Genomic DNA, 24,867 nt, shown 5'->3' with positions numbered 1-24,867 from the left:
ATGACCCTCAGATTTGTGACTCTTTGCAGGGGTTCCACCACTATTTTGTTTTCAATGGCAGCCACTGGATTACACTAAAACCTGTTTACCGAAAACACCTCTAACCTGGTACCACAGTGAAAAGCTGCTTTTGTTTTTTGGGCTTATATAATAATGTTTATGGACATTTTACTGCAGATATTCAAATTTGACTTTTTATACTTTAAATGGGCTACTTTTGGCAGATGATGCTTTTGCACTTCAACTGATGGGATTTCGAGTGCAGCACTTATACTTGTACTGGAGTAATTTTACATTGTGGTAGTGGTACTTTAGACTAAGTAAGTAAGTAAATTTTATTCATAAAGCACCTTTCAGAACCAAAGTTACAAGAGGCTGTACAAAACAGACATTGAGATAAAAAACTGAAAATATCAGAGTGAAACACACACAATAGAAGAATAAAAGCTACGCAGAGGGCAAACTAAAACTATGGAACCATAAGGACCACACCAAGTTAAAATATTTACGAAACAGATTCATTTTTAACGACCTCTGAAAACTGTTGACGGACTCTGCATTTTTTATTACTAAGGGAAGACCGCTCTAGAGGGTGCATGGGAGCCATGAGAATAAATGTTTCTTAAAGGTTCAGTGTGTAGAATTTAGTGACCTCTAGTGGTGAAGTTGCGTGTTGCAGCTGAATACCCCTCACCTCACCCTCCCCATTCCAAACATGAAAGAGAACCTGTGGTAGCCTTCAGTTGTCATAAAAACTCAAAAGGTTTAGTTTGTCTAGTTTGGACAACTGTAAAAAAAAAACATGGCAGCCTCCGTAGAAAGGACCCTCTCCTGATGTAAATTATTTAAATATAAAGGGCTCATTCAAGGGAAAAGAAAAAATTGTTCTTACAATTTAGGTGAAACAAACTAGTGGAAACATCGCTATAGGATTATTTTAAATTCAATTTCTTCCAATAGATCCCTTTCAAGAACGAACCCTGCAATAAATACATCTCATTTAAAATATGTTTGATGAGATTTTGTTTCTATTCATGAATTCGTATAGGAGAGTAAATCAAATAGGTGACTGCAGGATCATCCCCGGAGCATCAGTGATTGTCACACGCGTTGGATCCAAAGCCTCCCACTCATCACGGAGAAGTAACACAACACCATCCGTTCCTCGCTGCTCTCCGGGCCAGGTTTTGATACAGCGCCGCCACTTGCCGGAGCACTTGGATTGGCTGAAGGAGAAAGGTAGCCCGCAGAGACGGCTCCTTCCTCCTCCTGCTCGGTCCTGTCAGTGGAGCGCAAGGAGCGGCGCGCACACACACACATGTTCCTCTCACTCACACACACACACTCTCCCACACACGGCACGCGTGAAAGGTGCCACAGAGGGGGGGACACACCGGAGGACTTTGGCTTTAGTGTGTGCGGGACTGACCGGAGCATGAATTTGCCATTAAGGCATCGATCCACACTTCTCCACAGACCAAGTGCAGCGTCCAGGGGGAAAGCGGACGGAGGCAGGTTTTAATGCCACATCTTCTCCGCACGGAGGGCGATGCACCCGCCTCTTGATCCGTAGTAAACTGTCACACTTCGCATGTGCGTAAGAAGACACAGCGCTGGATCCATTTTTACGCAGAGCTGCTTTCTTTTTTTTTGGTGCGCCGGGGTGAATATTTGGCTGCGGCGCGCAACGACGACGCGTGTTTGAGCGCATTTTTCCCAGTGAGAGTCGGACTTATTGGCTCTGAGCGGAGTTTGACTCCCCGTCATGAGGTGCGGCGGCGGCGGCGGCGCACGGACTCACGCACACGGAGGGAAAGTGCCCGGACCCTCTCCTGAGATGCGGACCGCGTCCTGGCTTTTGCTGCTTCTCCTTGTGGATCTCACAGTGGCTCAAGGTAAACGCACTTTCTTGACCCGTGAACTTGGAATCGTGCACTCTCTCTACAAAAAGAAAAAGTTGTGTAAACTCCTGTGAGCTTCAGCAGTGGGGTTGGTGCTCATGGAGAGAACCACCTGAGCTGAGTTTAGTCACAGACGTGTCAGAGAAATAGTTTTTCCATCCATTTTGGCCAAAGGCTTTCATAAAGATTAGAGGATAAATCCAGCCTGTAGCCTGCATGCATCAAAACAAGTGGGCCTACTGCAGACTAATACACCCTCACAGTTAAATGATATAAATACACGACTCAGTGTCAAAGTGTAAACGAAAGGTTCCCTGAAAAAAAAAATCATATTTATCATGTTTAAATTCATTAACCAGAGTGGACCCAGCCATGTTTAGGGGATGTGAACATAATTTAAAAACCCAGAAAAGATGTGGCCACTGTTTCATTCAAGAAATTCAATACTGCTCATTTGAAAAGCACAACGAGCATTTTGTAAACAGAAGCATATCCGTCATATATCTGTTTCTCCAAGGAAACAAAGTGCTGCTCTATACAGAGCTTCTCAGGTCAAAATGAAATGTACCCCATCTTATTCCAACCTCAAATACTGCTCTGCACTGACATGATGGGGGAAAAGCTATAGGATATAAAATATAACATGCACATAATTATCATTATCTACAAAATTTAAATTCAAGTTGGCCAGTTTTTAACTGTAATTCCACCAGGAGGTCACAGGATGAGAGGCTGAAGTTTCATTCATTCACTCAGATCTTCAGTTTCCATGGCGAAACAATAACAATAACACATTAATTAAGCATTGCTGTGGCCTGAAATGACGTATAAATGAATAGTATAACTCTACAAATGTGATTTTCATTGTCTGGGAGTAAGCACACCCTCCTCTGATATCAGATTCAAGCTACATGCAAGATGTTATTGTCCTGACCTTTGTTCCGAGAAGTCGTCTGAATAACATGTCTGAAATATGAAGCGGTGAAACGTAGGAATTATCCATTTTCGCTTTCAACACGGCACTTCTCATTCAAACGACTTTAAAATTTGTCAGCGTCAGTCAGTAAGCACATTTTAAACCCTCGGTGTGTCCTCAGCCTTTTTCCTCAGACGTGCGTTGAAAGATATTTTCTGTGAACCCTGGAGTTGCCGTCAGTTATGGAAAGCGCCGAGATAATGCCACGGCACCTGAAGCCATTCACTTAATCTGCTCTCTCCTGAGTGGGATTGTCTGTCAAACAAAGGCAGCTAGGAGGAACCCATGTGCGTGAGGGGTGGATGCGCATTATGATGTGTTTGTGCATGTGTGTCAGATGCCAAGTGTGCGTATGTGCTGCTGGAGTTGAACGTAGGTGGTCTCTGCACTGCTTCTTTTTTGGAATGAGCTGAGGCTGACTAACATGTCGAGATGGGTGTGGAGTGGATTGAGGAGATTTTTTGGGGGGGGACTGCAGACGACAGACTTCTCCACGGAAACACCTTAGGTAGAGGTTTTTCTCCGTGGCCTAATATATTTTCCGGTTAAGGCTTTGCTGCTCATGCAAGAGCAACACACAACGCTCAAATTTGCGGTCCGAGCACATAGCCGAGACAGGGATGAGGGTCTGCGAGCAACCTTATCTAGCCGCCCCAGACCTCCATCTCTCTCCTACATAGTTAATGAGCAAAAAAAAGCAAGAGGAGAGGAAGAGTGGGGGGAGAAAACAGCACAGGTCCGGTTTCTGAAGGGAAGGGTGAGATGACATAATACCCATTCCTAAACCCCCCGAGAGCCCTGTGTCATTGACTGGATGGGAATACGAACAAGGTCCTCCTCTGTCCATTAAGAGGTCGATACAGCAGGAGAACATTGTTTGAGACTAATTAATGGGCCCTCGCTATTTTTGGGCTCTGATGAGCTCCACACGCTTTCCGAATCGCCGGAGAGTCACTTCTTCAGTGTGAAACTACTGGTGATTAAAGTGGCTCGCTTACCCCGAGACGCTCCTCATAACGTCATCCCCCCCCCCCCTTATTTTCCCTGCGTATTTGAAACGTATTTTCCGTACATATCATGTGGCTGCTGCTGCTGCTTGTTTTTTACCTTTTGACTTTGCCTTAAGAGGACTTGCTCTTAACATACACACACACACACACACACACACACACACACACACACACACACGGAGAGTGAGCGCTGGGGAAATGAGAGCGCTCATTAACCTGCTGAACTCTTGACAAAGGAGACAGGTTGAGACAGATATAAGCTGGGAGCTGCCAGAGAGGTAGCTGAGAGCTCTGTGACAGTAGCTTGATTGGAAACCGTCGGTGCAAGAACAGATGAACTTCTGTACTTCGCAGCACAGAGGCAGAGCTGTTATGTTTCTGTGTCTGTGTCCTATGTGCATGTTGTTTTTTTTTAAAAAAGGTGCAGAGTTGTGATGGGAATGCCTCCCTCTTGAAGAAAGGGTCATATGTGGAAACAAACTGCAGGAGATGTTTGCAGCGTGTTTTCCTCGTGTGGGGAAAAAGAAGATTGTAAAAAACGTTGCTCCTAATTGGTGGATTTTAAATATTAGGATTTATTCTATCCATGAAACAGACTGACCATGTAGCTACACTTTCTTTTATCGATTTCACATAATAAATCTGCCTCCGAGATGAGATGGGTTCAAAGAGGATTTCTAAACCACCACTGAAAATCATGACCTCTGCCCAGGAGGTTATGCTTTCTCTGCTTATTGGTTTGTTTGTTTGTGAGCAAGATGTTACAAAAATTAATGGACAGATTACTGCGGAAGTGGGTGGAAGAAAGCGGTATGGGTCAGGGGAGAACCCATTACATTTTGGTGTGGATGGTGAGCAGGGGGTGGATCAGGGAATTTATTTTTTCACTTTCTTTTAACATTGTGAGATGGGGTGTTTTTCAACATTCTCCTTGATTTCTCAGGGAATAATTCATGGATCTTGAGGGAAAAGAACAGTCGCATTTACAAAAACTGCTTTTAACGATGATATTCTAGTGATAAATGAAGTGCAGTAAAAAGTATATTCACTATTTTCCTCATAAAAGAAGAAGTAGAAAGTAGGATAAAAAGAAGTAGCTCAAAGTAAAGTAATTATCCTCCAATGTGTAGGCTGCTTAAGTACAAGAGTAAATGTCCTTAGTTAAATTCCACCACTGAAAAAAAACACTTTTCCAAGGACTTGGTTTTTCTAAGTTCATTAAACTCAAGCACACTGAGTTTAATGAACTTAGAAAAAGTTTTTTTTACCCCTAAGAACAAGTATCTTATTTAAGACTAGTTTTAATAACAGGCTGATAAAAACAGAGTTGGGTACACAAAGTATTTCTTTTAAATTAAACTCAATGTTGGAATTTACAGTGGTATATCTATGAGTGTGTAATATGTGGTTCAGCTTGATTGAATGTAAGTGGACGGTTGGCTCTTGGCAGACGCATGTGCTCTGAGTGCTGGTTCAAGATGTTGAATGTATGAAGAGGGGAAGAGGAAGTTGTTTTCTTTCATCGATTCCTTATTTCTTTTCATGGCCGACACGCTACACACGTTAACACTGACGTTTTCATAGTGTGTCTTCGTGTCAGGCAGCGGACTTCATTCATAAAGCTAAGCCCATGGGTGCTGGCCTTCCCGGGATAAGTTCAGCTTTTCCACAATGAAGCTTTTCTTTTCTCCCTCTTCCTTTTCTTACTCTCCCTCCGTGTTCCCGTCTCTCCACTTTCTGATGATGTGTCCTCCGAGGCTTGTTTATGGAGGGAAAAGTTGAAGTCTCTTCTAATATATATTTATACGGTTTCTGAAATGTTGTGACTCAGCGCACAGTAAGACGTTGTGCGTGCAACACACTCTCTCTCCGGCCGATCTGAGCGCCGCCTTAAGAGCGCAGGTAAACGCCAATGTTATTTCTATCGTTATTATTCTAACAGGCTTCCATGTGGCCTGACAACTGGCTCCTTTGGGGCCACTAATTTCACAGCCACTGCGGTCATTCTATAAACAGGGCCCATGTACGCACAATGAGCACATTGTGTTGAAGGAGCAGTAGTTAGAAATTACCTCCTATGATAGCCTTTTGCCAGTGCCAGCATTACAACACCCCTTAAAGTCGAGGCAATTTGATGTAATTGAAGGAAATTAAGATTCGGTAACAAACTCGCCCATGTGCAGGTGAAGGGAGAGGGCAAAGCAAACAGACTGTACAGTATGGTCCGACTCTGCTGAGGGGGAGCAGAGGTGCATGCTGGTTAGTAGCTGAGCCGCAGACGTGGTGGTGAGTGATAATTACTGTGAAAAGTGGCTGCTGAGTTTGAGTCCCTGCTCCGCTTGATGTCGTATACTATTGTTATTGAAAAGCCAAATATACACACTGTGGCTATTTTCGGGGCTGGGAAACAGTTCGTGAGGATCATCTGGAAGCAAATATTGTTACCGTCATCGTAAACCAGGATTTTAGTTGTGACTGAGGTCGTGAGGCCAAATTCCTGTAGTGCAACTACACCTTTCTTTTCTTATTTACAAATTATATTTATTAAAATTCTCTGTCTCACTTTTCTCTCTTTGTTCTCCCTGATGGACACATTTTAAATCACTATGTCATATCTGAGGCTCATTTAATGCCTCAGTCAACTTTAAAGATATTTTAATGTAACTGTTCCCCAGAATGCATCATGTTTAATTTGGGTATTTAATGACCCTGTGTAAACTTCTCCGCAGGCTTTTTAAAACTCCCAAATTCACAGTATCTAATGCGTGTGTGTTTGTTAGGCATAGTTATGATCCCCAAATGGTCCCCAAAAGAGAGGCCAAATCGTCTTGATTGCCCCCTGGTGGTTGGCTGTCGCATAGGTCACAGACCCTCCCTCCTCCATGTTAGAGGATGGAGCATGGACCAAACAAAAATTTAAAGTGCACGTTAAATTAATGTTTCTCCATAATTTTTCTGTAATTTTAGATAGCTGTTATTGATGTATATCCAAGAGTTCGTTAGAAGTTAGATTTCTTTAATTAGTTATTTCATGCTATAAAAACAGAGTCATGATCGACAGCTGAGATTGATTCATGATCGATCGAGAGCGTGTATCAGTGGGACCTCGATACTGGCGGCTCCTGTATCTGGGATGATTTGGATTCATTTTTGCACAACAAGAGGAAGTGGAGATGAGTCGTCCATCTTTATAAAGTATAGAGTATGTCTCTAACCAGCATAGTGGAACAGTGACTGTTCCAGCAATGTAACATTTTTAAGTTTTTGTCCGTGGTTTCCTTTTCATTTTTATGTGTTGCTCTCGTATTGCAGGCGTTTCAAAGTAAGCAAACTTTGAGGGTAATGTAATGATGACTCCAGATTCCCGTGTGCCATACTCTCCCGTCCTTCCAGAGCTGAAGACAAAAGAAAAAAAAAACACGGGAAAAGAGGAGTGATGATAAGACTGAGAAGAGGGTGATCGCAAGGACACAAGAGAAGCAAATGGGACAGAAAGATTAGTGGTGAGAGGGAGGTAGGAGAGGGGGTGAGAGTGAACGACTGAGAGAGAGAGAGAGAGAGCGAGAGAGAGGGATGAAAGCAAGATATGGAGTGAGGACGGCGATGGACAGGGGAGGGACGGAGAGTGTGTCATTAATCACCCTGTGTGACACGCTCAACTACAGGGGAGCTTCACAGTGCAACATTCACTTCTATTAGCAGTCCATTAGCAGAGCCCGGCACAAGTAGCAACACTTGACAGGCAGGCCTGTGCCAGAATGTCTGACCCGTGTGTACTGCACCACCTAGATAGAGAGAGTGTCTACGTGTGTGTGCGTGTGAAGGCTTGCTTATAATTTTTCTGAGAGCAGGGTGAGTCAAAGTGCACCAGCGGCTTTATTTACTATATCACAATGTCAGAAATTTGTGCTTTTTAGGCCATAGACCGCAAATGAAAATGATTGCATAAAAAGTCCCACTTACAAGTACGCGGCAGGAGGAGATGGGACATAATGACTGTGAGGGTGATGATAGTGGCGGTGACCTGATTTCCTACCTGCGATATCCCCCTCCACCAGAAAATGGCTCTTCAAAGTTGAGGCGGCTGATGCATTAGAGGTGCAGTCATTTGTCATTCAAAAGGCTCGTTGGCCTCTTACTCGCCCCGAGAGCCCTGTGATTACGGGATCCCAGCCAGAGGAGGGGGACAGGGGGGTGTGGACCACTGTCCCTGCTCTTGATCTACAGTTCATTTATGATTAGAGATCAGAGCCGGAAAATTTGGACGAGTGGCTGGGTGGGTGGGTGGCGGCGCTGGTCAGGGGGCGCACTAGAGAGGAGGACAGAGCCAAAGGGGGAGAGAGAGAAGTGATTACGAGTTAAGTGGCCCTTCTCATGCCATTATAAGCAGCAGGGCTGACAGAGCACATCATGAGTGAGTATAAGTACATACTCCACTCCTGCCCTTTAATTTGGCACCATGGCCTCCCCCCCCCGGTGCGTAACCGCTAATGTCTTCCTGCATTTTTGTGTTCCTAACATGTCAATCAGTCAAGGACGTGTCATTACAAACACAGGTAAAAAAGAATAAATAAAAGATAGTGGAAGGGGGGGAATGAAGTTTATTTTTTTTATTACGCCTCCGTATAATTACCTTGTGGGGTTACACATCACGTTTTTTTCAGGGAATAATGGATTTAGTTGGCAAAAATCCGGCGTAATTAGAGGACTGATACCTATGAGTCTGTACAATTTGCTGCACCTTGATTGAATTTGAAGGGACTGTGGTGCTGGGGGTTTTCTCTCTTCAGAGTGATATTCTAGTTTAGTAATAAAGTCCATATTTCTTATCTGCTTTTCTTCTTGTTCGTTCTATAATTGTGTGATAAACGTCAGCATTTCCCCCCCCCCGTACTTTAGCTGATGTAACCATCCGTGGACACAGCAATGTCCTGTACTGTTGCCATACATGCTATTCTACCTAGTAAAGAGGATTAGGGTGCAAAATAGACAGAGTTAGGGATTTGAGACGCTGCTGCAGCGCTGCTGCTCTTATGCATGCACACAGACACTATTAAAAGCTCAAAGTGCTGATGAGCGGTAAAAGGCAGAGTCGGTGGGAATGCTGTTATTTCCCCAATGTCCTCTAACCGTGTTCCCTGCAGTCTCGGTTCCCCCCAGCCCAGCGTGGAGCACCGAGCAGCCTTGGTATCGTGGCAAGCACAGACCTAATATGGCACAGCGAGTTCAGAGAAGCTCCGACGGTGCACTGCAAATTTAGGACACACGTGCCCTGCGTGCGGTACGAAGGTGTGAGATGATCCCAGCTTAACTCCCCTGTTGGATTTCAATTGGACCGGGTAGAAGCTCCAGTCAAAGTTGGGGAAAACCATCCGTTTGAATTCCTGCAAAATGGACGGTTGGTCCTGAACTACACCTTATAATTTACAATTTATACAAAGTTTCCAAGTGCGCTGTTTACAAAGAATTTAAATTGCTATAGATCAAACATTTAAACCACGTCCTGTTTCGTTCCCACAGCCAGTGTTGTAAACACACTTGAGAACAATTTTTACTGTAGTTGACGTTTGCATGCAATGGTAAAAATGTAGGAAAAAAAAGGTCTGGCTTCAGCGATCCTGTCCACTTTCCAATAATTAACTGAAACTGAGCTAATCCCAACAGCACAATAAGAATAATAATAAAATGTATTATTGGTACATACATACGCACACACTCAAACTGCGCACAGGGGTATTAAAACAGCATCCACAATCCATTGGTTAGAAGTAAAATCTCCATAAACATGCTGTTCCTTTAAATGAGAACATTATAGTTTCAGTAGCTGATTGGATCGTTCAGAGACTGACTTTTGAGAGTTTAGAAAAACAGTCCAGAGTACGAATATCCTCATTGCAGGGTTCTTTTTTCAATCCTCTGCTCAGTCGCCGCCGGGACACCTTTTGATGTTAAAGCCAGGCTATATGTTCAGGTCTGATGAGAAAGGCCAACATACCACTGAGGCGGTAATGAGCGAGATGATATCAGAGGTGACTCACAACACCTGAGTCACACGCGCAGCGCCGAGGTTTTGGCAATCACCTGAATTTTCATGCCTCCACGGAAATCAAGCGCACACTCTCCAGAATGGAAATCCAGCTGCTGTCTTCCCCTCTGTTCTGACTCTGATTGACAAAGCTAAACCCTTAATCCTGGCTTTGCCCTGTCTTGTGCTCAGAGCCGCAGCTCCACTAGTGGAATGGGACTAAAGCAAATCTATGAATACCCTCCTGAAGAATAGGAACAATATTCATCTGTAATAAGTCATTTTGCGAGCTGCCGTCTATTTCGTTAAGCCCTCGAGTGGATACAGCCGCACATCTCATATACCTGCAGACTGACGCGCTTGCTTCATTTTGCTGTTGAGTGTGTCACATCTCTGCATTGTGAAGAAGGGTGGTGGTTTCCAGACGCTGCACTAATGTCTGGTTGGGGAGGGTTGTGGTCTATGTATGTCAGCAGAACAGAGAGGGAGAGAGGGAGAGAGGGAGGTGGGGGGGGGGGACCACAGGTCCTGGCTGAAACATGAGAGCCGGAGACCCACGCTCCCCATTTCCTGTCTCCACTTTATCAGCATCTTGCTCTGTGTTATTTCTGTGCTCTTAAAGCATCCAGTGAAAGGCTTGCCACAGATAAATGTTTGTTCCTCCTTGTACTTTATGGGGCTCAAATGAGGGACTTTATCCGCCCGCCACCCCCCTCCTCCGTCATTCTTTTTTTCTTCCTCCATTCCTGTGTCTGCTTTGAGATGCCACAAGAGAAGTTATGGCCTCTGGTTTACATTACGGTTCCTTAAAGATGGGCTCGGGAAGTCTAAAAGGACAATGCTTGTACTTGTTTTTCAAAAGTTTTTTTTTACTAGACAGTAGGGAAAGGGCAACAGAGAAGGCGGGTTTGTTTAGTTCCAGCAACATTTGTGTTTATTCTGCAAGAAATAATTACTTGCAAAGACATCCATTCATTAAGATCTGAGGGATGAGAAGTCATATTCTTTTTGAAGGGAAAGTCATTGTTGTGTTCTGGACATTTCACACTCTTTCTGCTCTTATCACCTCGTATAATATTTTCCTTTTGACTCGCATAATTCAGCGCGCTTCTGTTTTCTTTGCTTTCCATACGACCGCAATGTTGTGTAGGTGTGTGTCTTTTGTGCGCGCGTGTTGTCTATCCGTGGTCTGTGTGTGTGTCTGTGTGTGTTTGTTCAACAATAACCAAGTCTCTTTCAGATAAATCTATGCGAAAACCAGACCATTCATCCCCAGGAAATCAATCTTTCTCATAATTCCCTTCATTTTTCTTCCATCTGTTATCTACCGAGCTGCCAGACTTTTAAACAGAGCAGACCATTACCAGAGGGCAGAATTAAATGTGTGTCACAATGCCAGCCTGTAAAGTTGTTGTTTTTACTGAGTTAAATGAGGTGCTAAATTAAAGCTTCACAATTGGTATGCGCCGTTGTATGATTAACCCCCTTCTCATCAAACCCTCCATGTACCCCTGCTTACAAGAGACGGGAAGAGTCAAAATGTGTGTTAAGAGTTACGCTGCGCTACTGAAATCACGCTTGACTGTCGCAGGCATCTTTGACGTCTTTTTGGGTAATTACTTCGTGCAAGTCTCAGCAAACACTGTGGAATTCATGACCAGCATCGTGGAAAACGTCCTGTGAACCACCCAACCCCCGCCGCCGCCGCCACGATACCTCCCAACACCCCTCAACCCAAACACCCATACTCGTTGACCTCTTTTCTTCATTTGGGGCTTTGTTACTGTGAGTCCAGTAATAGTTTGCAACTCGAGATTGCTGGTGGGTGTTAGCACTTTCCTGTGTTTGCACAGTGTGTTTTTGTGAGCGTGGATGTGTGTGTGTGTGTGTGTGTGTGTGTGTGTGTGTGTGTGTGTGTGTGTGTGTGTGTGTGTGTGTGTGTGTGTGTGTGTGTGTGTGTGTGTGTGTGTTTTCCATATCTCCACGATCAGTCCCTGGTGACCTAAAGTACTGGCAGACAGTGTTTAACTGGGGCAAACTCAATGGGTCTAATTTAAATGGGGCCCAGACAGAAGCCCCACAGTGAAGAGTTACTTTATGACTCCTAACATGTAAAGCACACTGTCGAAGCTGCTACGATCCGTCTGCTTTTTCTTCATCCCCTCCTCCTCCTCCTCCTCCTCCTCCTCCTCCTCCTCCTCCTCCTTCTTGTTCTCCTTCTGCTTCTTTTCCCCCCTTCGTCCTCTTTTCCCTCCTCTCGAAAATCCCCCAAATTAGAGGGTTCCATGCCGAGGCTAAGTGTCTGTGTTGTCTTTGATTTGTATGCATTCTTCATTTAATGATTCCTGCGGAGATGAGGTTGATAATGGCAGAAAGCAGCCTGCGCCGCTCTGAAAGTTCACCGCTTTAAATGTCAGAATTATTAACGAGCTCAGAGTGTCGGTCCCGAGCTTGTCCGACATGATGTTCTATAAAGGATTGAAGAAAAAAAGAAAAAAAAATCAAGTGCAGCTGCCCTCGCCTTCACAATATTTCTGTGTCTTCGTCGGCTGAGAGTGTTGCATTAGGAGACATGTACACTGCAATGAATGCAAATCCTCCAAGTCGTGTCGGGGATTGGCAGTTGACGGGAGCCTCCAGCTGTGCGTTTGCCCCTTTCAAGGAGTTAACCAAACAGTAGGCAGAAGGTGAATAATGGATGTTGTTGTGATGATTGCTCCGAGATGCAGAAAGAGGAAGAAGAAAAAAAAAAAATGCAGGAGTTCTTTCCTAAACCAGGTCAAATGTCTGAATTGGCCCTATTTTGTATACAGAGGAGCGTTCTTGCTCCAAATTCCTACAGTAAACACACAAGTCTTGTTTGCTGTTTAACCTCCCCAGGCTCCCAATCTGTTCAGGCATGGAACCCGCAATGCTGGTACAGACACTTACTGCAGCATGTATGCCAATACCCGACCTCACCGTGCTGCCTACAGATTAGAACATGCCCTCAGCAGTATCGCAACAGGAAGGATCAATTTCTGCTCAAGCGTATGGATTCATTTTTATGACTTGCAAGTAGTAATATGGGGGATGATGAATTGTTAGTATTTTTGTATACATGTTCTTTTTATTAGTTTTATTGGGAATCCATTGGGATTGTGCCGACACACATGGCCAGCAGTGTGGTGGGGAGCATTGCTCTTAAAGAATTGAGGATTTTGCCCCCCGAAGTCAAGTTGATGGAGAAATTCGATCCGTTTGGAAAAAGTGACCACGCTCAGTAAGATGACAGACTTGTTTCACTAATTCCAGGCCTCGGTAAACTATGACCCCATACAGTACCAGCTGCACATGGCGTCAGCACGCTCGCTGTAAGCCGATACACCGTAATGGCTTGCTGCAGATATGCCGGACCATGTGCAGCGGAAACCGATAATTCAGCGGTGACACACCATGCATAGGGGTTCCCATGGTTTTTAGGCTGACGTGAGGTAAACCGATCTGTCAGGTAAAAGCTGACGAGGAGGGGGGGTTGAGATGCGGAGGGTTAGGCCAACACAGGGTAACCTCTGCCGCTTAAAGGAAGGAGCAGTGCACTGGTAAATCATACCTCCTGATGAGTTCCCTTCAGTAGCTGCTTGTTTAAAATCCGACTGCACGCATTCCTCGCGCCTCTCATTTAGAAAGCTGCCCGTTACTAAATCACGGTATTCTGGTTTTTACAAGTCTGCAAAGACTTCCCGAGCTGCCCGTTGTTTTTTTTGCTATCGCTGTTTTACCACGCCAAATGTTTTATTTAGCAGCCTGCTCCCCGCACAAGACCTGTACCAACAGAGGCAGTGATACCGGCCAGAAGAAGAGGCTGAGACAAGGAATAGGAATGAGACGGAGATAGAGGAGCCACTCCTAAGCTGCGTGGCTTTTACCCACAGGATGAACAAACTGAGAGCATCCACATTCGAGGCACATTAACCCACAGCTATTCTGGGCGGCTTTGTGTGGCTTTTTGTTCATGGAAAAGAGGCAGGAATCTGGTAAACAAATGCAACAATGTTGAACACACCAATGTGTTGTAAGGATTGGGCAGCTTTGAGCGTTACCGGCTGCGATGCGCGTTTCAATCCCTCTGCAAATTTTTTTTGTGAAATTTGACGGTTTAATCCGAACCTTATTGTGTTGCAGCTCTTGTGAAACGCCAGATACCAGCGCAACCTGGTTTTGGTTTCGCCCCTTCCATTTTTCTCGTTGGCATGTTGTTTCCAAGTTGATTGAATTTGAGGGCGAGGCCATGAGAAAGTCGAGTTGGGATATTTACACTGTAGCTTCCATTTTGGCCGTAGTTTGTTTTAATAAGAGCTTGACAGAATGCAGTGTACGCTGTCTGAGGAATTTCAGCGGGGCCGTGTCAGATCCAGGGAGCGTCAGCGGTCGCTCCCTTGACACACGCTGCTCTGTCTAAAGTCAGTGGTCATGCGGAGTCGAGCGAGTTGGTCAAAGCCCTTCTGACATGCACAGGGGCCTGTAACAAGCGCCGGACATGTGGGAGGACAAAAGTGATCAGCACTGTGATGGATGTGTCACAATGAGGGGATGTAGCTGTCTAACATCCATCAGTGGTTAAATGTTTTCTTGGCACAGCCCGTCTCATCCAACTTGACTCTTCATTTCTCCTTTCCCTTTGGCCCTGTTCCCCCCCCCACTCTTAGAAGAAGCTGGGTGTCAGACAGAAAAAACCTAGAAGCACAGCCTAGAAGCATTTACAAGAGTTTTTGTAAATGCTTCCAAGTTTATTTGTTGCTGCACGGCCTCAAGTCAGAGGCAGACATCTCTGTCCTTTGTATCCGGGTGGTCTCTCGGGAGTGAAGCAGACATTTTAATTCAATCAGCTGCAACAGCAATAATGCCCCCCACCCCCACCCCCTCCTCCTAAAAACTCACTCATCTCACTTCAGTGATACAATTACGAGCGGAGCTGCACTGGCCATCTTGTTGTGATTATACGTGTTTACATGGGAGGGAGGTGTTTACTGTGGAAACTGCAGCCCCCCTCCCGCTGCTCATTTAGCTACTGGAGGAAAAGAGCTGCTGTGAGATTTCATTTATTTATCATCATCTGGAAGAGAGTAACAATGCCGCTCTTTACCACCGTTGTGATTGTGCCGTCCCGAGTCCAATTCCCTTGAGACGAGTGGCTCCGGCTTTAGTGGGAAAAACAACTCCGCGTAGACGCAAGGACACAGGGATGAATATGTTTGTATGAGAGAAACAATTTAAAGCAAATACCTGAAATAGCTCTCCTTTTTCTTTTTTTAATCAAAATAAGTTGTTCAGAGTTTTGTGTATTTGATCCACAGTGTGTCGAATTCAGTGCTTTTATGCAATCCATAAAAAGTACAAGGGGTTAGTAGTTATGAGTGATTGCATCCACAATCAGTCTCTTAAACTGCACAAGACTTTTCCAAAGGACAAATCGAATCATTTGTTTTCCATTTCATATTTTTAAGTACCCATCTACCACTGGCCTTGTACCGTTGCATTACCGCAGCGTTCGGGTGATAACGGGGCCTCGCTGGTCTTACTGATGGTCACGTCGCTTTTTTCAGGCCCCAGCACTCTGCTTTATTGGTGTAGCATTACGCGCACCATTTCGACCATTGTTTACTCCACAACATGCCACTTGTTCTCTTCCGCAGCAAATGGCCACGTCTTTACCAATTTCGTCTGGCTTTTGTCTGCTTTCTTCTGTCTTTTTTCCCTCCCCGCTGGATGAGCAGCCATTTAGCGCAAGGGTCAGGGTTGTAATTGACAACCACCACTAAACAAATCTGCTCGGCTCGGCGGTACACCGACCCCCACCTCCCCGTCCCCCAGCCCACCCCGCCACTCTAATCTAACTAATGCACCCATGTGTGTGCCGGAAAGTGAATTAAGCATAGAAAACTCAATACCTGATCCATCTGACAGAGCTGCCTGTGTGCACATTAGCAGTTTCTCTGCAGCCTCTGTAATTGTATTACACAAGTTGGCCGCTCTAACGATCAGGGCCTTACACACACTTACACACTTCTGCACACTCTCCCTGTTGTCGTTAATCGCTGCCTTCGCTGGCCCCGGAGGCGTGCGGCAGGCCAAGAACAGAGCGATGGAGGAGGAGGATGATGAGGCGAGGAGTTCAGCTCTCCCTCAAGGCTGACATGAAATAATGTCATAGACTGTGTCTCTCTCTCTCTCTCTGTGTGTGTGTGTGTATGCATGTGCGTTCTGAAAGTGGTGTATTGCAGTGGATCCTCTGTTGTCGTACTGTCTGCATCTGCCTCTCTGCCTTCTAATCAGTGCCTTTCTGGGCACTCCTGCTGTGTGGCCCTGTTTCTGTTCCTGCTTCATCCCGCATCCCCACTGCCTGCGATCTGCGGCCCTGTCAGCAGAGGGACCGCGGTGCGATACGACAAGGTTTCACTCTCCCGTCCGACCTGCCCACTAATCTACCTTGACCTATGCTGACGTACGCAAGGTTAGGACAGTAAATCTCTGCGAAGGATCTCCGGTAGATAAGGGGGGGGGGAGTTGTAGATGTAATCAGTGGATGGAGATGTAATGAACAATAAATTTTGATCACGTGGCTGTAGTAAACACCATTCAGACTATTTTTCCTCCTTAAAGACTTTAGTGAACTTTATCAGACGGCACGGAGGAGGGGAGGAAGACAGGGGAGGAGAACAAAAGGGCCGAGAGAGGGTGATTAAAGGGGTTGTTGTGTTGATTTGCCATGTGTTGCCATGCAAGCAACCATTTGCTCCGGCCCCACTAATGGAGACTTCAGTTTGAATCCAGGGAGAAGCTCTTTAAAATTGTATTCCTTCTAACAGGCTGATTTATAATGATGAGCCCCAGACTCTCTCCGGCACAGCAGGACATCACAAAGAATCCAGGGAAGCGAGGGAACTATATATAGGGAGACCAAGAGGGGACTTGCTTTAGGCATGAGAGAATGCAGCAGATAGATGGTGAAAGATGACCTCGCCGCATGTATAGATGCACTGTGTTGTCCGAGAGACCTTTGTGACCTTTAAGTAACCGCTAAGGTCACGCAACCCCCAACGTTCCCAGTTCACAGGGTCCACAGATATCCTACCTGCCAGATGACACCCCATGATCCTTTGCCTGAGAAGATGTCAAGTTTGTGTGCATGGGTAAAAAAAAAAAAATCCCTTGGGGAGGACTTGTCAGAGAGGAGGTCATCAGATATGTCTGCCCGTGCGTGTGTCACGTGTGTGTGTGTGTGTGTGTGTAGTGCGCATTACAGGGGAGGGACAGGGAAGAGCTGGGATGGGCAGCTTTATCATGCTTATCTGAAAGGTCACTCCGTCATTGTCGGGCTGCACTTTACCGAGCCTCCCTGTTGTGACCGCAAGGCAACTGATCTCAGTGAGATGGACGAGGGGCTGAAAGACATAAGGGATACGCCTCTAAAATACTGCAGCAGTTCGTAGCACATGTCCATAAGTTGCCAAAATGAGAGTATACTTCCATCAACAAGATTCCATGGGAAGTTTTGTTATCATCTGTCCAGTTGTTTTTGCGTAATCTTGCTTGAAAACAAAAAAAACAACCAACGTCCTTGGCGATGGTAAAATGCACCTGTAACTCCTCTGCTGATTTTCCTATGAATCTTTATATCAGTGTACATCCACATATCTGCAAATTAAACTAGAAAAACACTGTCACTTTTCTCGTTTCCTTTTTTTGTGCATGTTCAAATTTTCACAATAAATGAAAAAGTAGTTGAGTGGAACTCCACGTATTGGGTGGAAATAACGAAATGCTAAATAAATTGGGGAAATATGTCAAAAATACACGCGTGAGCTTACGAAGGGTTCATTTAGGTTTCGAAGCGCAGTTATCAGTGAGGTGTAAATGTAGGAGCTTGTTCTCATTGGTCTACTGCACAAGTCAAATCTCTGAGCGACACTAATCCTACTGGTTCTGCTGGTTCTCCCTCCTCCCTTCTCCTCCCATCATCCCTCAGCAGGTATTTCCCCACTGCCAAAGGTCCTTCTCTGACACCCCCTCTTCCTTCTCTCGTTCATCCCACCTCCTCCTCACCCCGCTCTCCTCTCCAGCACTCTGTTTGTTTCCACCCTTGTTGTCTCAGTGACATTAGCCACAGTAATCCAATTGAAAGTTCCTCAGACCCGGAGTCGGGTTCTGTGGGGTTGAGGCGTTTCCATGGGGATTGCATGGATTCCTAATTAAGCTCATTAAAGCTCGTTATTAAAGCTCGTTAAGTCGCATCCTGACACGGTGGCGCGGCTCCTGGTGTCTAACTTTACTAATTCAGACACTAATACACACGTGCACACACATACACACTTTCATTGATACATACACACTCACACACAGAAGTCACCAGTATATTGTGCCTTGGTCGGGTGTAATTAAAGCTCTCAATAAGCCCTGAGGTTTTCCCGACTTCTCAGTTTGAAAAAAATGGCGTACAAGGATTTTGTGTACAATATCATTTACATACCGAAACACAATCACTCGCTCTCGTGCACACCTTGCACGAGTGGGAATTTGAGAAAAAGAAGCCTCGTAAAATGTACAACGCTTCATTCAAGAATGATGTTTGCGCCATGGGAGATGTGTGTATTTCGGTAAAGTTGAAGTTTAGGGAGGGTGGTATGGAAGTGCAGCGGTTGCCTGGCAGTAGGAGGTTTGAATTCTGGTTCACCCAGGGCCTTTCTTAAGGAGTTTGCATATTCTCCCTGTGGCTGTGCCGGTTTTCTCTGGGTACGTCAGCTTCCTCCCACAGTCTTAAGTTATGCAGATTGGGTTTAGGTTAATTAGAGAGTGCAATGTTCTTTTTGTCTTTGTGTGTCAGTCCTAAGATACGCTGGCTATACCTGTCCAGGGTTTACCTTACCTCTCGCCTATTGTCAGCTAGGATTTGCTCCATCCTTAAAGAATGAGCGATACAGATGATGGATGGATAGATAGAAATTTTGGGAATATGTAACACCTCACTTTATTTTTCACTCTCACTCTGAATCATGCTACTGTGTGCCCCCTTGACCTCACTGAGTCTACACATCATTTCCAAATATTATTCTTCGGCTACGAGGTGGAACAGCAAGCCATGATGTTTCTGGGGTCTTCAGGGAACTGACTGGAACAGCGAGTGTGTGTAAAAAAGAGCGGGAGAGAGAGCGAGAGAGCGAAAAAGAGAGTCTCCCCTCACAACCTGAATCAGCCCTTTGATGCTGACGGGTCTTGGCATCAACAATGTGGCCTTTCACAGCCCTCAACCACCTCTGAGGAGCTTAGCAAGAACGCACACTTATTCAGTGTCTCTCTCTCTCTCTCTCTCTCTCTGTTACTTCCTCTGTAGTCTTCACAGTTTATTTTACTGTAGCGTTTTTGTGCCCATTCACAAAAAAAAAAAAGAGTGGCACTTTAGCTGGAAAGAGAAGAGGGAGTGTAAAAGGAAGAGGAGAGAGTTGTCAGATGGATTGAGCGAAATAAAAATAAAGAGTGCATCGGATTCGGTGAGAGATGTTCATTCTGCTTTTTCCCAGCAGAGCAAATGAAGCTCAGCGATCCTGTTAAGTCGTCTGCAGAAAATTACATTGAAAACACCAGAGAAACTAAAGGATATTTAGCTGAGTACAGAGGAGATTTGAATGGGTCGGGGGCCTGAGGGACCCATAAGACGGTGGATTTGTTAAATGCCCACTCACATATTTTCTTCTTCCATTTGTTCTCACAAAATACTTCCTTCTTTCCGGCCTTCCTTTGACATGAAGGGATTTTTTTACGCCGAACAATATTTAAAATCTATCCCGTGTCACAATGACCGTGCTTTAAGTGTCTGGTCTATAAATGAAGTCCACTCCAGATGGATGCTCAAACACTCAATAAGTCCTCTGAAGGGAGGTTCTGAGGTACGGGCCTGCCAAGGGACATCCATCACTGACATCGGCGCAAATTTTGGTGACATACTCGGCAAAACATGTCCAGCTGTGTGCGAAAGAAACACATGAACTCAGTGTTTCCGTGTGGCTTTTTATTCTTTTAATTTTTTTCACTCCGTGCTTCTCGACAGCTTACAAAAGCGGACGGTTATATCAAACATGTGTTGCTTCAACGCACCACGTGTGAAAAGAGTTGAACGTTGATTCGCGCTGACAAATGATGTTTCCAGATGTGCGTCGGGCCGGCTGAACATAAATTTTCTGAACTCAATCTGTGTTTACTCTGGTCATGCTGTGACGGACCTGTTAGCATTAATTAGCATCGGCTCTCCGGCAATGCGCTGTGTGCTACGGGCAGAGACTCGGCGCTGCGTGCGTGTGCTGTGGGCAGAGACATTTTATGGAGGTTGACACAACTTGACAGAGGTGAAGATCTCTCCTCAGGGCTGTGGCCTCCTCTGAGCTGTAATGACAATACATGGAAGTGCCATGATGACACTGACCTGGGGTTTATTATGCTTCTTTGAATATACACCAGTTAACTTCTCTAAGAAGTAGATGCATGCTTCAAATTCATGTTAAACAGAGCAACTCTTTCTAGTTTTTTCATTCCCTTTCTTTCTTTCTGCCGACTTCTCTTCGAAAACCAGCAAGAGGCCAGTGGTTAGCTCGCTACCTCCGTCTCCTCTGACGTGCGCAACTTAAACACATCTCACAGAGCATGCTATTTCCTGAAGATGAATAGTACTCTGTGATGAGGCGAGCTAAATGCATCCAGTCATTTCCCCCTGGAGCACGAGTCTGTGTTTAGGTGATGGGCTGAGCTGAGGATGTGGGCAGTTGGAGTACGGCTACTTTGGTGCCTTTTTCCCGCCTGCTTCTTCGGGCCTCTCTGCCACGTGGACGTCGGGCCATTAAATCGGATGTTTGTTGTTTTTTGTTTTTTTTCAACCTCGGTGAACGACTTGTGCGGTCAAGCCTCAGCCCCAAAAAGCTAACCTGAGTATCAGCAGAGCCAGATGAAGAGTTGTACCCAGAGTCGATTTGATTTTAAGGAAGGTACTTTTCTCCTGATAGTGAAATTTAACTTCCCATTGAGCCTTCCAGCATTTTAATAACCAGGCTGCTTCACTCCACCTGCCTTTCTGTCTCTGCAGTTGCTTAGATTTTGTGGAGTTGTGCATGTTGAAATACTTGTTGAGGTGGGGGGGGGAGAGAGAGATTCTGGCTATATCACTTCTTAGATATTGTAAGAGGCTCCACAGAGAGAGTTGTACAGTAACACTCTCTTTGTAACTTTTTTGGGAAATTGTGCAGCATATGCAATAGTGTATTTGAGCAGCTTTGGGACATTTCTACTAAAGTTTTGCTGTTGTCATTTAATGCAGTTATTACTGCTGTTGCCGTTTCGTGAACACCAGCTCAAACAGGGTGGTACGGTGGTTAGCACTGTCGCCTCACAGCAGAAAGATTCCCAGTTTGAATCTCGTTTTGGAGTTGGCATATTCTGTCTGTGTGGGTTTTTTCCAGCTTCCTACTACAGTCCAAAAGACATTCAGATTGGGGTCAGGTTAATTGGAGACTCTAAATTATCCATGGTGCGAATGTGAGTGTGGTTGGTTTTGTATGTCGACCCTGTGATAAGCTGGAGACCCCGTGTCTTGCCTAATGGCAGCTGGGATTGGCCCCAGCTTCCCCCCCTTGACCCTCCAAAAAGAATAATTAGTATCGATGATGGATGGACCAGCTCACACAATATTTTTTTACTTTGCAGAATTTCTCAGAAAAAAAAACCCCTCCAACAATTTTAATTTTGCAACGCATAATCAATTAGCGTCTGGGTGATTTTATTTCCCACTTAGAGTGCAGGGATTACAGTAATGGCAGCAGTGGACATACAATCCTTCTGCTGCCCACTGATGATTTAGGGAATCTTGTTTTCTCAGCCTGTGAGCACTGGGTCTAGTCAGCTGCTGTCATGCAGCCTTTGAGCTCTTCCCAGCTGCTGCCTACCCGTGTGCCTGCATCCGCAGCTTCAGTGGTCAGAGGCTCATATTCCAGTCTTTCTGACTGGGCTGCTTTGCTTTGATAGTCAGGTCTGTTTACCGCCCCATGTCCTCAGGGCTAACTGGGCTCAGATCACCCTCAAATGAACTGAAGAGTGAGGGAAATATTCAACACAGCTGTGCTTACTCCGAGGGCCGGGTCCAGGAGAGACACGCTGCTATATATGCTTTCAGGTACAGGGCAGGTCTCGCCTCTGAAGCTGTCTTCAGAGAGCCTGTTTGCATTTATAAAAATGTTTGCTTGGACACGTAAATAAGGATCTCCCCGATGGTGAGGGATGGGAATGTAAAGAGAGAAATTGAGCTGGATGGTGATAAAATAATTTTTAACAGGTAGGAAAGCAGATAACTCAGAGGCTGCTGGGGAATATAGCAGGAACTCAACAGAAAATCAAAGGTAGTGGTACTGTAAAGACTCTAGCGGGCAAACTATCCTTGAGTAAATCTATCCAGTCGCTCCATAGAAGCTTAGATTAAGAAAAATTGTCATCTTCTTTGCCTCCTCCATATGTCTGATGCAGGTTTGTTGTAGACTCCCAGTTGAGCAGCATTCCCCTCATCCTGGATGGCTTCCCGTTTCACTTTTAAGATTCATGTGCGATGAGGAAACATTCAGCTTCTTCTCTCTCACTCTGTCAAGATTTGTCTCAGCCAGCTTTGTTGCTTTTACCAAGTTACCATCTCAGTGTGTCTGCACAACACACACTGAGGCTGGCAGCAGCAATATGAGTGGCACAGGGAGACTGCCGTGTAATGAATAGAGGGCCTGGCTAGCTGTTTGGCAGGAGCTGATGGGAGGGGATACACATATGCCGTTAAAGTGGGTAGAGTCGAGAATTATGACAGGTAGTGTGGAAACAGCCTTGACCTGCCAATGATCAGCGCTCATCATGTTTCCTGCACAGTTCTGGTTTAGTATTGAACAGCCAGCTGTGGAGCAGTTGTCACTTGTATGTGATTATGCTGCACGGTGTTGCCAGATGTACGATAATTATCATATGTGTGCGATAATTTTGCCTTCTGTACAATGTACGATCAATAATGCATGATGTACGATCATTTTATCAACTTGTGACACTTAGTATTATACAGTTTTATTCTGGAAAGTAGAATATGGATCACGTCTGTGGTTACGCATCTCTTCTCACGTGACTTCTTTTCAGCCAATCATCCTTGTGATGATGAACGTGACCACAAAGTCCTTCCTATCTCATGCTTCAAAATAAGAGCCTTGTGCCTTGAAAAGGATCGTTTCGGAAAACACTAAATTGCTTCGTAATCTCGACAGAGCTTCGAAACTCTGGTATTGAGCTTCCCATCCGTTGTCTCGCCGCGTACAATAATTTCCCTGGAAATACAATAATTTTAAGCCTCTGGCACGATACTTCAACATTTCCCATTTGGCAGCCCTGACGCTGCATGGCCGCGCGTAGCCAGCTCTAATAATCAACCTGTACTTAATTCATGAGCGTGGCCTTGCAGATTGATGCATACGTCTACATGCCAAGTGTTTGTTTGCCTAATCAAGGATTCATAATGTGGCTCCTTCACTCTTACCCCCTTATCCCCCTTTTGTCTCTCTCACACATACAAAGCTGCATGTTTGTGCCAAAATAGACCATAAACAACTTCATTACTACATGATAGGCTTAGTTACCGTCACGAAAAAGATTTACATTTTTCCCTCATTAATGCAAAACACATTTGACAAATGCAAATGTGCTGAATTGGACTGTTTCCATTTTGTTTTCCTGAATTTTCCGACTGTTACCAAGGGAATTACTACCTATAATGTGAAACAACTGTTGTCAAGAGAAGTGGAAAGTCCTGAGCAAGCAGCGCGAACGAAAAACATGTTGTGTGTGTATCCACACTGCCCACTGTGTTGCTGGCGCCCAGGCTGGCCCCCTGTTTGCGTGTGCATCCTGTACCCCTCTGCTTCACCGGCCCTCCCTATGTTTCTCCATATTTCCACTAGTTCTTTCCATCCAAGCTTTGCCTAGTGTGAGTTCTGGCATTCCGGCCCTGCCCTGCCCCTCTCTACTCTGCTCCACTTCCTCCCCCTGGCTTGGTGGCCTGGCTGCCCGGCGGGGGCAGCCTGCTCACCTCCGGGGCAGCTGGCATGCCTGATGGCCCCATTCATCAGACCTGAGGGCGAGAGTTGGGGGCCCACTGTGGGAAGGGGGGGGTTGCATCGTGGGCCTTGTTGTTGACTTTATTGGGATAGTTATTAAATAAGCCATGATGACAGGGGAGACAGAGGAATGCTTTCAACCCACTCTGCAGGAGTTGTCCTACACAAACCCTGGGACTGGATGGATTTCAGCGAGGACGGAAGGAAGGAGGGACGGAGCAAGGCAAACAGTAATTCTGTGTGCCTAAAATCACAGGAGGGGGCAAAAAAACAAGCAGAAAGATATATTTACCGAGACAGCGACTTAGAGAAAATGAATTGGGGACTTGGAAGAAAAAGGGAGCATTAGGGAAATAAGCAGAGTTTTGAGGGTGGAGGGTTTGTTGTCATTTAAAGACAGATGACTTGCCCAAGGCGAGGGGCTGGCGGCTCGCAATGTTGAGGCTGGTGGCTGAATGGCTGATGACTGAATGACAGAACCCCTCCTGAGATTGGCCATTAACACACACAGCGCACACACACATAGAGTCCATTGAGTGTCCCAGCAGGGGGAAAGGCATAGCCTCTGGGCCAGGGGCCAGGGGAGGGATCCAGAGGGCAGCGAAGGTCTCCCCGCAGTTTCAAATACAGCCAGCAGTTAACTATTGGCATGGGAAAATCCAGCCCTGTGCCTCCACACCCTCAGCTGCATTCAAGCCTAACAGTAGCACAATCCTTGTGTGTGTGTGCGTGCAACTGTGGGTGTGTGTGAGATTCCCTTGACCCTAACCCTGCTCCACAGCTGTTGAACAAGGGAGGAAGA

General features: G+C 45.5%; 1 protein-coding gene across 3 annotated transcripts in view; it reads left to right on the top strand.

The window, feature by feature from the left end:
- The first annotated feature begins 1,239 nt into the window (after positions 1 to 1,239).
- Positions 1,240 to 24,867, top strand: part of unc5cb (unc-5 netrin receptor Cb) — a 120,650-nt gene continuing 97,022 nt past the window's right edge. For all 3 annotated transcript variants that reach the window (XM_035184519.2, XM_035184517.2, XM_035184516.2), the window contains exon 1: positions 1,240 to 1,895. In XM_035184519.2, coding sequence (XP_035040410.1) covers positions 1,766 to 1,895 — 130 coding nt within the window. In that variant the 5' untranslated portion in view covers positions 1,240 to 1,765. The remainder of the gene's footprint in view (positions 1,896 to 24,867) is intronic.

The sequence above is a fragment of the Hippoglossus stenolepis genome, chromosome 18, assembly GCF_022539355.2.
Source record: "Hippoglossus stenolepis isolate QCI-W04-F060 chromosome 18, HSTE1.2, whole genome shotgun sequence".
Lineage (NCBI taxonomy): Eukaryota > Metazoa > Chordata > Actinopteri > Pleuronectiformes > Pleuronectidae > Hippoglossus > Hippoglossus stenolepis.
This window is presented reverse-complemented; position numbering and strand designations above follow the sequence as displayed.